Source organism: Alosa sapidissima, chromosome 4 (genome assembly GCF_018492685.1).
Source record: "Alosa sapidissima isolate fAloSap1 chromosome 4, fAloSap1.pri, whole genome shotgun sequence".
Taxonomy (NCBI): domain Eukaryota; kingdom Metazoa; phylum Chordata; class Actinopteri; order Clupeiformes; family Clupeidae; genus Alosa; species Alosa sapidissima.
This window is the reverse complement of record NC_055960.1, coordinates 16,448,372-16,460,488: the sequence shown is the minus strand read 5'-3', so window position 1 is coordinate 16,460,488 and position 12,117 is coordinate 16,448,372. Positions and strand designations below refer to the sequence as shown.

Here is a 12,117-nt window from a genome sequence, read left to right as displayed (position 1 = left end):
GTTATGCTGTTATCCACCCTTGCAAAATCAAACTAATCTACCCATCTGTTACAAAATCATTTCAAAGTAATATCTTATGTGGTCACTGTGATCATATGATGTTACATTATATTATCTTTATAATATATATTCTTTTATACAATATCTGAAGGTTGCCCATTCTTTTCAGTGTGTGTGTGTGTGTGTGTGTGTGTGTGTGTGTGTGTGTGTCATCTCATCTTTGTGGCATCACTGAAAGAGGCACATCGTTAGAGGGGACAGGGATAGGAAAGAGACAGCTGCGGGTTCAAAAGGACAGACATGGACTCAGAGGGCCCCAGACTAAGAACCCCTCCTCCAACATGTCAGGCAGGGACGTCTCTCAGCTCAGTCCTAATGCACTGGAAACTCCCGAGGCAGAGAGAAGTGGCTTGCTGTCAGACTAAAAGAGCGGTAGTGGAATAAACGGATGGAAAAAAAAGAAAAAGTGAACTAGAGAAGGTGCTACTCCTAACATTATGACACCTATTAAATATTCAGAATGATGGAATTAATTTTTCAAACCCCTTCAATAGCTCGTCGGCTCCTTCAGGAGCGTCGCAGGGAAATTGGGATAGACACAGAATTTCAATTTGTGCCTGGCGTAATTTCTCATTTGACATTCCCGCACACGACTCTTTCTCCGAGGGAAATCAAGTCACTCGAGCCAGAGGTCTGTGACGGTGAGCCCGGAGATTTTGACAACAACAACAACAAAAAAAGAACTCCTGGATGTCATCTCATCATGGAAATAGGGAATACACACTTGGTGTCTGGTGTTCTGTGGTAGCTAACAGGAGTTGGACAGCATCACAGGTTGCACTTCTAAAGAGCAGTCTGTGTGAGTCACTCAGGAAGCCTTCTTTTCCACTACATTAGCAGCATCATTTCCTGACAGACATTTGAGGCTCTTATCCTGCCTCTGGATGCTAAGGGCTTTTTTTTAGTGGAATTACAGCTCTCGAAGGTCAAAATGAATACTTGCAAAATATCCTCTCTGTTTTCTCTTTCACTCTCTGCCGTTCTTTCTTTCTTTCTTTTTTTTTTTCTTTCTTTCTTTCTTTCTTTCTTTCTTTCTTTCTTTCTTTTTTTCTGTCTGTCAATGGCTTTATCTCTGCTATTCTCAGTTTATCTCTCTCTCTCTCTTGCTCTCTTTCTCTCTTTCTTTCTCTCTCAGGATCAGATGAGAGGGGTCACTTTGGGCAGTTCCTCACCAGATGAGGTCATCACAGAGGTCAGCCTCTTACCAATCTCCTCTAAGCCAGGCTGGACGCCAGACGGCGGTCAGAATCAGTGTCCATCTTCTACACCTTAGTACATATGAGAAAGTGTGTGTGTGTGTGTGTCTTTGGAGCTTTGTAATATGTCTCAGTGTGTGTGTGTGTGTGTGTGTGTGTGTGTGTGTGTGTGTGTGTGTGTGTGTGTGTGTGTGTGTGTGTGTGTATTGATCTTCTCTATAGGGTTATGTGTCTATACTGCATGCATGTGCAAAGAGGCTACAGAGAAAACCTGCCAGTTTCAATAAACATGCTGTACACTTCTTAACATACAAGAGGAGAGACAATGTGCTCTGTGTATATACTAATGTGTGTGTGTGTGTGTGTGTTTGTGTCTTTGGAGCTTTGTAATATATCTGTGTGCGTGCAGTATTATTGATCTTCTCTATGGGGTTATGTGTGTGTGTGTGTGTGTGTGTGTGTGTGTGTGTGTGTGTGTGTGTGCACGCGCGCGCATGTGCACATGTGTCTGTGCATGTGCGTAAGCACATTTGTGCATGTCATGTGTAAATAGTTGACAGAGAGTAGGAAGAGAGACAGATGAAAAAAGGAGGAGAGCAAAAGCGAGTGAGAAGTTGAAAAAGACAGAGCGAGCTCAGCAGCCAAATGAAGATAGAGGAGATGTATTTCAGAGGCTGGCCTGACCTCTTCCACCGGTCATCAATTATGCCTTAACTACATGCCAAGGCTTAAGTCCCCTCTCAGGCCTCGCCTAGAGCAGTGCGGCCACCTCAACTCCACCTCAAATCTCTCTCTCTCTCTCTCTCTGAGCGGAAGTGAGTGCATGTGCAGAGTGTGTGTGACTGAAGGCCGATTCCGGCTTGAGTGAGTGCCCTTTACATTCTAACTTTTCTATCTTTTTGTTTGTTTAAATATTTATTTGTTCGATAGTATTGTTTGTTTATTGAGTTGAGAGTCTGCTGCCAGCATTAAGCTGGGTAGTATGGCAACTCCTAAATCAAAACTTGATTGTTTAACCAGACGGCATGGCATTAAAGTGGCGTCTAGTGTTAGTGTGGAAGCGTGTAGTTTAGCGGTGGGTAAAATTGTTGGATACGATAATGTATTGTCGGCATCTAGAATGAACAATGCGATCGTTCTTTTTTTGAGTACAATCGAAAAAGCCTATGAAGTTGTTCAATCTGGAATTGAAATTGATGGTTGGCTTGCCCCTGTTCTTCCACTTAGTAGCCCATCTAAGAAAATCACATTGTCTGACGTGCCACCGTTCTTAAAAGATGAGGTGTTAATCAGAGAACTTTCGAAGTATGGCAAAGTGGTGTCTCAAGTTAAGAAAATAAGTCAACTTTGTTGAGCCATATGGTGTCTTTTAGACGCCAGGTGCATATGTTTCTGAAACAGGACTGTGATTTTAGCGCAGTGTTCAAGTTTAATGTTGATGGCTATGATTACACTGTTTATGCAACATCAGACTCCATGAAATGTTTTGGTTGTGGTGGACATGGACATTTGGTTCGTGCTTGCCCAAACAAAAAAGATAATGTAAAGGAACAAACTGATGCACCTGCAAATTATTCTGAAATTGGTGGGGAAACTGAGCCATCTGACCCGCCCACTATTACGGCTGGTGGTGCAGAGTCTAATGTCAAGGTTAAGGATTATTTTTCCAAAATACAACAGTTCAGATGCCAAATATCTAATGAGGACAAATGAGGACGGAGGTTTTACCGACCAAGAGATGTTTCGCTTGGTTAAGATTGTGCGCAAGTTGAAAAAAAGGAGAACCGATTGGAAATGATGGTGATACTCAGTAAAATATGTATGTTTATTTTCTTTGTCTTTTTCTGGTTACTTTCTTTTTTTGAAATGGGCGAAGTTAGAGTCGCTACTTTGAATTTGAATGGGGCCAGAGACGGGAGAAAAAGAACAGAATTCTATGAATTAAGCAGACAGAAAAATATTGATGTTTTCCTTGTTCAAGAGACACATAGTGACTTAACTAATGAAGTTGATTGGGTGAAGGAGTGGGATGGGCGTGCCATACTCAGTCACAATATGTCCTTAAGTGGAGGTGTTGCTATCCTCTTTTCAAAGTCTTTTCTTCCGTATTCCTATGATGTGGAAGAGGTGGTTAAAGGAAGACTATTGAAAGTAAAAGCAGTTTTTGAAAATTATGTTTTTGTTTTCATTTGTGTTTATGCTCCTACCTTAGCTGTAGAGAGGATGTGTTTTTTTGATAAGCTTGGTGATGTTCTTGGTGCATGTAATAGTACTGATTTTCTTTTTCTGGGTGGTGATTTTAATTGTACTGCTGATATTTTAGATAGAAATCATGTAGAACCTCAAGCCTCTCGCAAGCGTCTTATTGAGTTAATTGAAGCATATGAATTGATTGACATATGGAGATCTTTTTACAAAAAACAAAGGCAATATAGTTGGTCTCATTGTCGTGATAATTCTTTATCAATGGCAAGACTGGACCAAATGTACTGTTTTAAGCATTTTTTTAGTGCTTTTCGATGTTCCTACTGTATATCAGTCCTGTTGGTTTTTCTGACCATTGCATGGCATGTTGTGTACTTATAAAATCTGCGGTTAAACCAAAAAGTGCTTATTGGCATTTTAATAAGATGTTGTTGGACGATCAAACTTTTAGAGAAGCTTTTGCTGTTTTTTGGGAGAGTTTTAAGTTGGAGAAACCTTTTTTTCCCTCTTTGCAACAATGGTGGGATGTAGCAAAATTCAAATTCAAAAATTCTAATTAAATTCAAATTCAAATTAAACACAAAACTTTAGAAAAGGAAATTGTGGATTTGCAATTTGTGGTTGATAACAAAGGAAATTCAGAGCAAATAGAATTACTTAAAAGTAAAAAAGTGTAATTGGCTGATTTTTTGGGGGGAAAAACACAGGGCGCTTTGATACGCTCAAGAATACAAAATGTATCTGCAATGGATGTTCCGTCTAAGTATTTCTTTAATCTAGAGAAGAAAAATGGAAGAAAAAAGTTAATTCATGATGTGCGCTCAGAAACAGGAACATTGTTGACCAAGCCAAATGAAATAAGACAACGAGTAAGGAGTTTTTACTCCGAACTTTTTAAAAGTGAATTGGTTGGAAATCAGGAGATTGAACGTGGTTTCCTTCATGACTTGCCAACACTTTCAAAGGCTTCAGCAAAGATGCTGGATGGAGCTTTATCATTGAAAGAACTCTATACTGCCCTGATGGGTATGGAAAATGGACGTGCTCCTGGTATTGATTGACTGCCAGTTGAGTTTTACAAAGGCTTTTAGTCAGTATTGGGGATCTCCATGAAGTGTTGAATGACAGTATAGAGAAAGGAATCCTTCCTCTGAGCTGTCGAAGGGCTGTGTTGACACTGTTAATGATGTTTTCTAAACAAAGTTTGGGAGGAGCCCTTAGGGATGATTGACAGCAATTAACTCACCTGTCTTCCGCCGCCAGGGTATTTAAGCCGGCCTCCTTATCCATACGTCACACGCCACGGCGCTCGCAAAATTATCGGAGTCGCAAAGCCTCGGTAGGCAGACGTAATGGAGCTGGGTCTTTTTACTACTAACCATCCAAAAGCTACATCCAGTCCATGGGCTACAGCCACCTGGTTCACCAGCGTTTTCAGGATTCGAACAGGTCTTGTTCATTCACTTCCTATAGTTGTCCAGTGACCTCTCATAAACTGATACTAGCGTTGTTGGATATTTAAACTACTTATAAATAACAGATAAGCCTCAACCTTAAGTGCCCAGTATTTCCGCTGGCTTGTTCCGCAGTCTGTTTAAACAATGGCGCTGCGTCACAGACGTCAGCAATTATTAAAGCGATAGTACACATTTGTAATTCGCGTCAGGCAACGCAGACAGCAAGGACCGTGATTGGTCAACTCGTCCTGTGTCGATGGCCGACGTTTCATGTAGCTTCTACGGGGTATAGCAACAAGCTAGTTCACTGATATAAGCTTTGCAAATAAACTCAAGTCATATTTGGTTACAATGACTGGTTATTCGTATGTTTTTAAAATTAGCACCTCGCCAGCAAGCAGTGCTCTCAGCAGGCCCTCAAACCCCAGTCTACAGCCAAAATATATTAATGACACTCCTTGAACACCGGTTTATTGTTTCATTCCATGCCAACACCGACAGGAGGGAGTGATCGCCACCCCCCCCCCCCATTGACAACTTATAGAACTGTTTGCTTTATCGCATCGCAATGCATTATCTTATTGCAAGCTGCAATTATTTATGCCATCTTCTTGTGTGACAGTTAGTGAAACACGACACTGCACTGATGTGCTCATCAATCAGAAGTGGCACAACTTTGGATATTAGCTAAATCTTGTAAAAAAAAAAAAAAAAAAAAAAAAAAAAACCTTATCGCTATTGCATTGCTCCAATCTTTGGACAGCAGCACACATCCGCAGCACTCTCCATTTCCGCGTCATCTTGTTCCGTAGGTCGGATAGGAAATTCCATTCTCCTCTGTCTTAACTCCTATTTAAGCCCTATAAACCATAGCTCTTGACAGCGCTTTCCTGCACCACACGCTCCAGAGCGTATCACTCCGCTGCTTCAGCCACAGCCACGCCAGCAGTCCAGGTTCTTAACCACCGACTTCCTTCCCGCAGCATCTCCACCGTACTTCCGGATCCGACTCCACTTCCTCAGACGGCCCCGGTAGCAACCGCGTCGCTACTACCTCCGCCCCCTCTTTCCCTTCTCCACCCACTTCCCCCAGACAGGACCCGGTCCAGGGCTGCCCCTCTTCCAGTCGTTCCGATGACTGCTCCCTCCCTCCCCCTTTTTCCCCCTCCCCATTCCATTCCCGGAGTCACATCTGTACAGCACGCCATGACTCATGAAGAGGCGTCCGTTCAAACTCACCTCGCTAGCTCCCTATTTTCTTTACGAGTTAGCGAGCACCTGGTCTCAGCCGGCGCCGGTAGTGACCGCGTCGCTACTCCCTCCGCCTCCTCTTTCCCTGTCATGTTTTATCAGGTAATGGTATTCTAAAAGTATTCTTTCAGCCCAGGTTGAATTATTTAAGGCTGCCACAGATAGTACGGAATGAGCTGGGACCCAATGCAACAACAGCTTTAGGGAGACCCATGCAGCAACTGTTCCGCCGAGCTCCTGCTACCCTGCTACAACGGCTCCGCTGAGCCCCAAGACCCATGCAGCAAAAGCTTCAGAGCTACAGGACCCATGCAACGACAGCTTCGATGAGCCTCAAGAACCATGCAGCAACAGCTCCACCGAGCTCTAGGACCAACGCAACGACTGCTCCGCTGAGCCTCAAGAACCATGCAGCAACAACTACTCTGAGCCCCAAGACCCATGCAACAACTGCTTCGCTGAGCTCCAAGAACCATGCAGCAACTGCTCCGCTGAGCTCCTGCAACCCTGCTACAACAGCTCCGCTGAGCCCCAAGACCCATGCAGCAAAAGCTACACCGAGCTCCAGGACCAACGCAACGACTGCTTCACTGAAGCCCCAAGAACCACGCAGCAACAACTTCGTCGAGCTCCAGGACTCATGCAACAGCAGCTACGCTGAGCCCCAAGACCCATGCAATAACTGCTTTGCTCAGCCCCAAGAACCATGCAGCAACAACTAAGCAGAGATCCAGGACCCATGCAACTTCGGCTCCACCAAGCCTCGAGAACCATGCAGCAACAGCTACGCTGAGCTCCAGGACCCATGCAACGTCGGCTCCACCAAGCCCCGAGAACCATGCAACAGCAGCTACGCCGAGCCCCGACCCATGAAACGATGGCTTCGCCGAGCCCCAGAACCATGCAGCAAATACACCGAGCTCCACGACCCATACAGAAGCAGCTACACAAAGGCCCAAGATCCGTGCAATGATTGCTCTGCCGAGCCCAAAGCCCCATGCAGCAACAGCTCCACTGAGCCCCAGGACCCAGGCAACGATGGCTCCACCGAGCCACAGGACCCAGGCAACGACGGCTCCAACTAGCCCCAGGACCCATGCAGAAGCAGCTCCGCTGAGCCCATAGGACCTTTAGGAACAGCTCCGCCAAGGTTCAGGACCCATCTAATGACTGCTCCGCTGAGCCCCAAGACCATGCAGCAACGTCTCTGCTGAACCCCGAGACCCTCGCGGCAGCAGCTCTGCTGAACCCTGACACCCATCGTTCCCACGGTTATGCAATACACGAATGTCCGCCGCTGAGCAAGCGCAACAAAGATCCACTCTTGCGCACTTGCCGCTTGCCCCGCTATACTTCGCAAGGGGTTCATGTCACAGCACTCTGATTCACCCTCCATCATGTTTACCGGCCTCTTTTGGGCTGCTGAGATGTAGTGAGTCTACATGCCCCTCGTCTCATTTCATTCCCGATGGCAGATCTTGAGAGTTAGACCAGGACACTATACGTTCACCACCAATGAGACTAAACCGATCAGTTCCGAAAAGGACACTCCATATTCATATCCAACTCTGCCTCAGATCCTCAGCTTTCATACCCATCTCACTACTTCTCATATCGGTCAGCTCAGCATCGCTACTAGCCCGCTCTCTTCATTTCAGATGAAGGGTACCCATCACTCATCACAGGTTCCAGACTCTAATATATATCCCCGTCAATCCGGTTCCCGCAGGCCGCTACTCTGTGCATTCAGGATAGGAGCTGCTACTACAGCTGCATGCATTGTCCTATCAGAGCAGCAATCAAGTACTGAGCCGTTGGTCCACAGATGCCTATCAGTCCTACTGTACATCCACTCCATCTAGTGGATCTATGACTTGTTAAGCAAGCGCAAATGTATTTCGGTAGTGGCCTTCCTTTCTGCTCTTTTTGGGGTGCAAGCGGCCATCGCTCTATCGCGATCTCCACTTCAGGCATCTCATGACCACGGCCAGCTACCATGCCAAACACGCGCTTAGCTTATTCACTCAGTATAGCAATCATGCCGACGGGCGAACTAGTGAAATGATGTTTTCTAAACAAAGTTCGGGAGGAGCCCTTAGGGATGATTGACAGCAATTAACTCACCTGTCTTCCGCCGCCAGGGTATTTAAGCTCGCAAAATTATCCCTCCTCCTCCCCTTACTCCTCCATTTCACTGATGGCCCAGTCACGCATCCTCCTTACACTGGGGGGTGCAAGCGGCCATCGCTCTATCGCGATCTCCGCTTCAGGCATCTCATGACCACGGCCAGCTACCATGCCAAACACGCGCTTAGCTTATTCACTCAGTATAGCAATCATGCCGACGGGCGAACTAGTGAACCAAAAAAAGGTGACTTGACCGACCTGAAGCATTGGCGCCCAGTGTCTCTCCTGTGCATTGATGTTAAAATGTTTTCCAAAGCACTAGCAACTAGATTGAGAGAAGTGATGGAACAAATAATACATGTTGATCAAACTTACTGTATTCCTGAAAGGTCAATTTTTGACAACATTTTCCTTGTTCGAGATGCGATTGAAGTTTCTAGTAAATTAAAAAAGAATTTTGGATTTGTTTTCATGGATCAGGAAAAAGCTTTTGACAGAGTTGAGCATAAGTATTTATGGGGGGTATTAGAGGCTTTTGGATTCAATTCGGGTTTTATTAATTTAATTAAGGTGCTCTACAATGACATTGAGAGTATAGTGAAAGTTAATGGTGGTTTGTGTCCCCCTTTTAAAGCACTAAGAGGTGTAAGACAAGGTTGTTCATTGTCTGGAATGCTCTATTCCATGGCAATAGAACCTTTGCTTCACAAATTAAGGTGTAAAATTACTGGCTTTTCTCTGTCCAATTGTGAAAAGGTTTTTTGTTTATCAGCATTATGCTGATGATTTGGTTGTAGTAGTCAATGATCAAAATGATGTTGATACTTTGAATGATGTTGTGAAGGATTTTGGAGTGATATCATCTGCAAAGGTCAACTGGAAAAAAAAGTGAAGCTTTTTAGATAGGTAATTGGGTAGATGGACCAGCCAAACTCCCAGAAGGTTTAAATTGGAAAAAAGGTTCAAATATCTGGGTGTCTTTTTGGGAGATGATAATACTGTACAAAAGAATTGGGATGGAGTCATTGAAAAAGTGAAGGGACGTTTAAAAAAAAATGGACATGGCTACTTCCTCAGATGTCATATAGGGGACGCTGTCTGGTTATCAACAATCTAGTAGCATCCTTTTTGTGGCATCGGCTGGCTGTTTTAGATCCACCATCAGGTCTTTTAATGAAGATCCAGTCAACCTTAATAGATTTCTTCTGGGATAAGTTACATTGGATCCCTCAGAGTGTTTTATATTTGCCAAAGGAAGAAGGTGGCCAGGGTTTAATCCATTTGCCCAGTAGAGCAGCTGCTTTTAGGCTTCAGTTTATTCAGAGGTTTCTTACTGGGCCAGAAGATCTTGTTTTGGAGGCCTGTGGCTTGTGAAATCATGCATCATGTGAGTGGTTTGGGTTTAGACAAATCTTTGTTTTTCCTGGATCCTCATGCAATACATTGTATGAATTTACCTGTTTTTTATAAAGGACTTTTTAAGATCTGGGGTTTATTTAATGTGAGCCGAATATCAGGCTCTCTTATGGACAGTGCCACACTGGCTGTACGCATGGGAGTGAGGTCCTTGCGTATGGCGGATAAAATCTTGCATTGCTGGAGAACAAAACTAACATCACGTGAGTGCAAAATGATAAAGAAATATGTTGATGGCGTTTTGATTCCTGATAGAGAAGACCCTTTTCCTGAATTGTCACTTACAACGAAACTAAATGATTGTAAAGGTATTTTTTTGCCCCCTCCAAAAGAAATAGATTTTAGCGAAGTCAATGGTAAATGTCTTTACAAGAACTGTGTTAAAGTGATAAATAAAGAAAGACTAAATGGAAAGGTTGATACGCCTTGACGTTCTACTTTTGGTTTAGTAAGTACTGTTCAACCACAGTGGAAATCTCTATACAAACCACCATTAACTAAAAGAGCTGGGGACTTACAATGGAGGTTACTGCATGGTATTTTGGCAGTTAACTCTTTTATTTCTGTTTTAAATCAAAATGTAAGCCATGAATGTCCTTTTGGTTTGGAGAGAGAGACTGTTTTTCATGCCTACTCAAATTGTTTCAGACTGCCACCTTTGTTTAAGTTGCTGGCAGAGCTATTAGAGTGTTTTGGAGAGTTTTTCTCTAATCAGACCTTCATATTGGGGTTTAAATATGTTCAGAAAGAACGTTGCAAGTGTGAAATGATTAATTATATCTTTGGGAATGCTAAGATGGCCATTTATATAAGTAGGAAGAATAAGATTGAAAAAGACTCTGACCATGATGTAATTGACATTTTTATTCGCCTGGTGAAATCAAGAGTAAAATTAGAATTTGACTTTTATGAAACAAAAGGTGATTAATTCTTTTGAAGAAGAATGGTGCCAAGGTGGAGCAATATGCTCATTGGTCGATAATGAATTATTTTTTTCAGGTTATTTTCTTTGATTTTCAGTTTTTTAAAAAAAGAGTGATGGTTTTATGGTAATGTGATCGTGTTTTGTAATAAAGAGCTGTTAAAATCTCAAATCTCTCTCTCTCTCTCTTTCTCACACACACCTCTTCTTGCTCTGTTAGTCCAGACCTTATGTACATAAAACAGACTACTTTTTCAGGCAGAGTGCTGCAAAAATGTGCAAAAAAAAGACCATTGTGAAAGAGATGAGAGGGAGGGAGAGAGAGAGGGAGGGAGAGATATAGAGACACAAAAGGAAGGGAGATGAAGTTCTAACAAAAGCTCCTCTCCTGCAACACTGCTCACAGCTGTGCCTGGGGTCCACAACACTACCTGGTTAGCGCAAGAGAAAAAGTAGCAGGGCGTCACAGTAGGGATTTTGAAATACCACTCCAAATGTTCACTGAGCTTCTCTGAGTTGAGCTGAACTGTTTGTGTGAGTGTGTGAGTGTGTGTGTGTGTGTGTGTGCCTCTTTCTTTTTATGCTGAACATGGGAGATGGCTCATTTCGACTGCTCCCAAAACTAGAGAGTGAGTCAGGCACCGAAATAGCTTCACTTTGATGTATCGCAGACCGAGAAACCCACACTCAGAAACCGCAGTGACCACACAGAGCACTCGGACAAATCAATAGAGAGCACAAAAAACAAAAACAAACAAAAAAATCCCTCTATTTAACCGTACAGTGTGCTTACAGAATCATGTGAAATCCGAGTATAAGGTTTGCATCAGCGTGTGTGACAGAGTGAGAGACACAAGGAGGCCAGCTTCTTACCGGACTGTCGACTGGTACACCAAGTCCTCTCTCCTCCTGTAGTCCTCCATGTGAGAGTAGTTGGTGTTGAACATGGCGTCGTACGTGAAGATCTTCTGCTTGATGGTGCCCCCTTCTGTAACCTGCCAGAGAAGGGAAAAAGAGCCCGATGAAGAGACTGAGAAACATTCATGCTTTATGCAGAAATAAGGCCCGTATCACTCAGCTCAGCTGCCACATCCATAAGGCATTAAAAGAATTTTTGCTCTCTCGCTGGAGGAGAACCCTTTACCCACAGGGGATAACGCCGGTGTTCTCCCATGACAGCCCTTCACTGATCCATACAGCATCGTAATCTGTGCATTATTTACCAGGTGGATTGGGGGGGGGGGGGCTTGAATACAAAGTGCCTCCTGACAGCTGTGTTGCACTGTGGTGTTCTGCTGCTGTGTGGTGATGTGACGTGCGGTGCGGTGTGATCTGGTGCGGCGGGTGTCGGTGAGACACGTGTCTGTGCGTGGAGGCAGCGCACGCCGAGCAGCCGCACGTGGCACAGCCGTAATAAAGTCTGAAGCCCTGACGGCGTTTTTGTTTGGTGGCTAACCACCGGGCCTCAACAGAGCTAATAGGT

The 12,117-nt window shown here is 44.1% G+C and overlaps 1 protein-coding gene across 2 annotated transcripts in view; it reads right to left on the bottom strand.

Moving 5' to 3' along the window:
* igsf21a (immunoglobin superfamily, member 21a) overlaps positions 1–12,117 on the bottom strand; it is a 208,573-nt gene that overhangs the window by 76,113 nt on the left and 120,343 nt on the right. For both annotated transcript variants that reach the window (XM_042090358.1, XM_042090359.1), the window contains exon 3: positions 11,508–11,629. In XM_042090358.1, the coding sequence (XP_041946292.1) occupies positions 11,508–11,629 (122 nt within the window). The remainder of the gene's footprint in view (positions 1–11,507; positions 11,630–12,117) is intronic.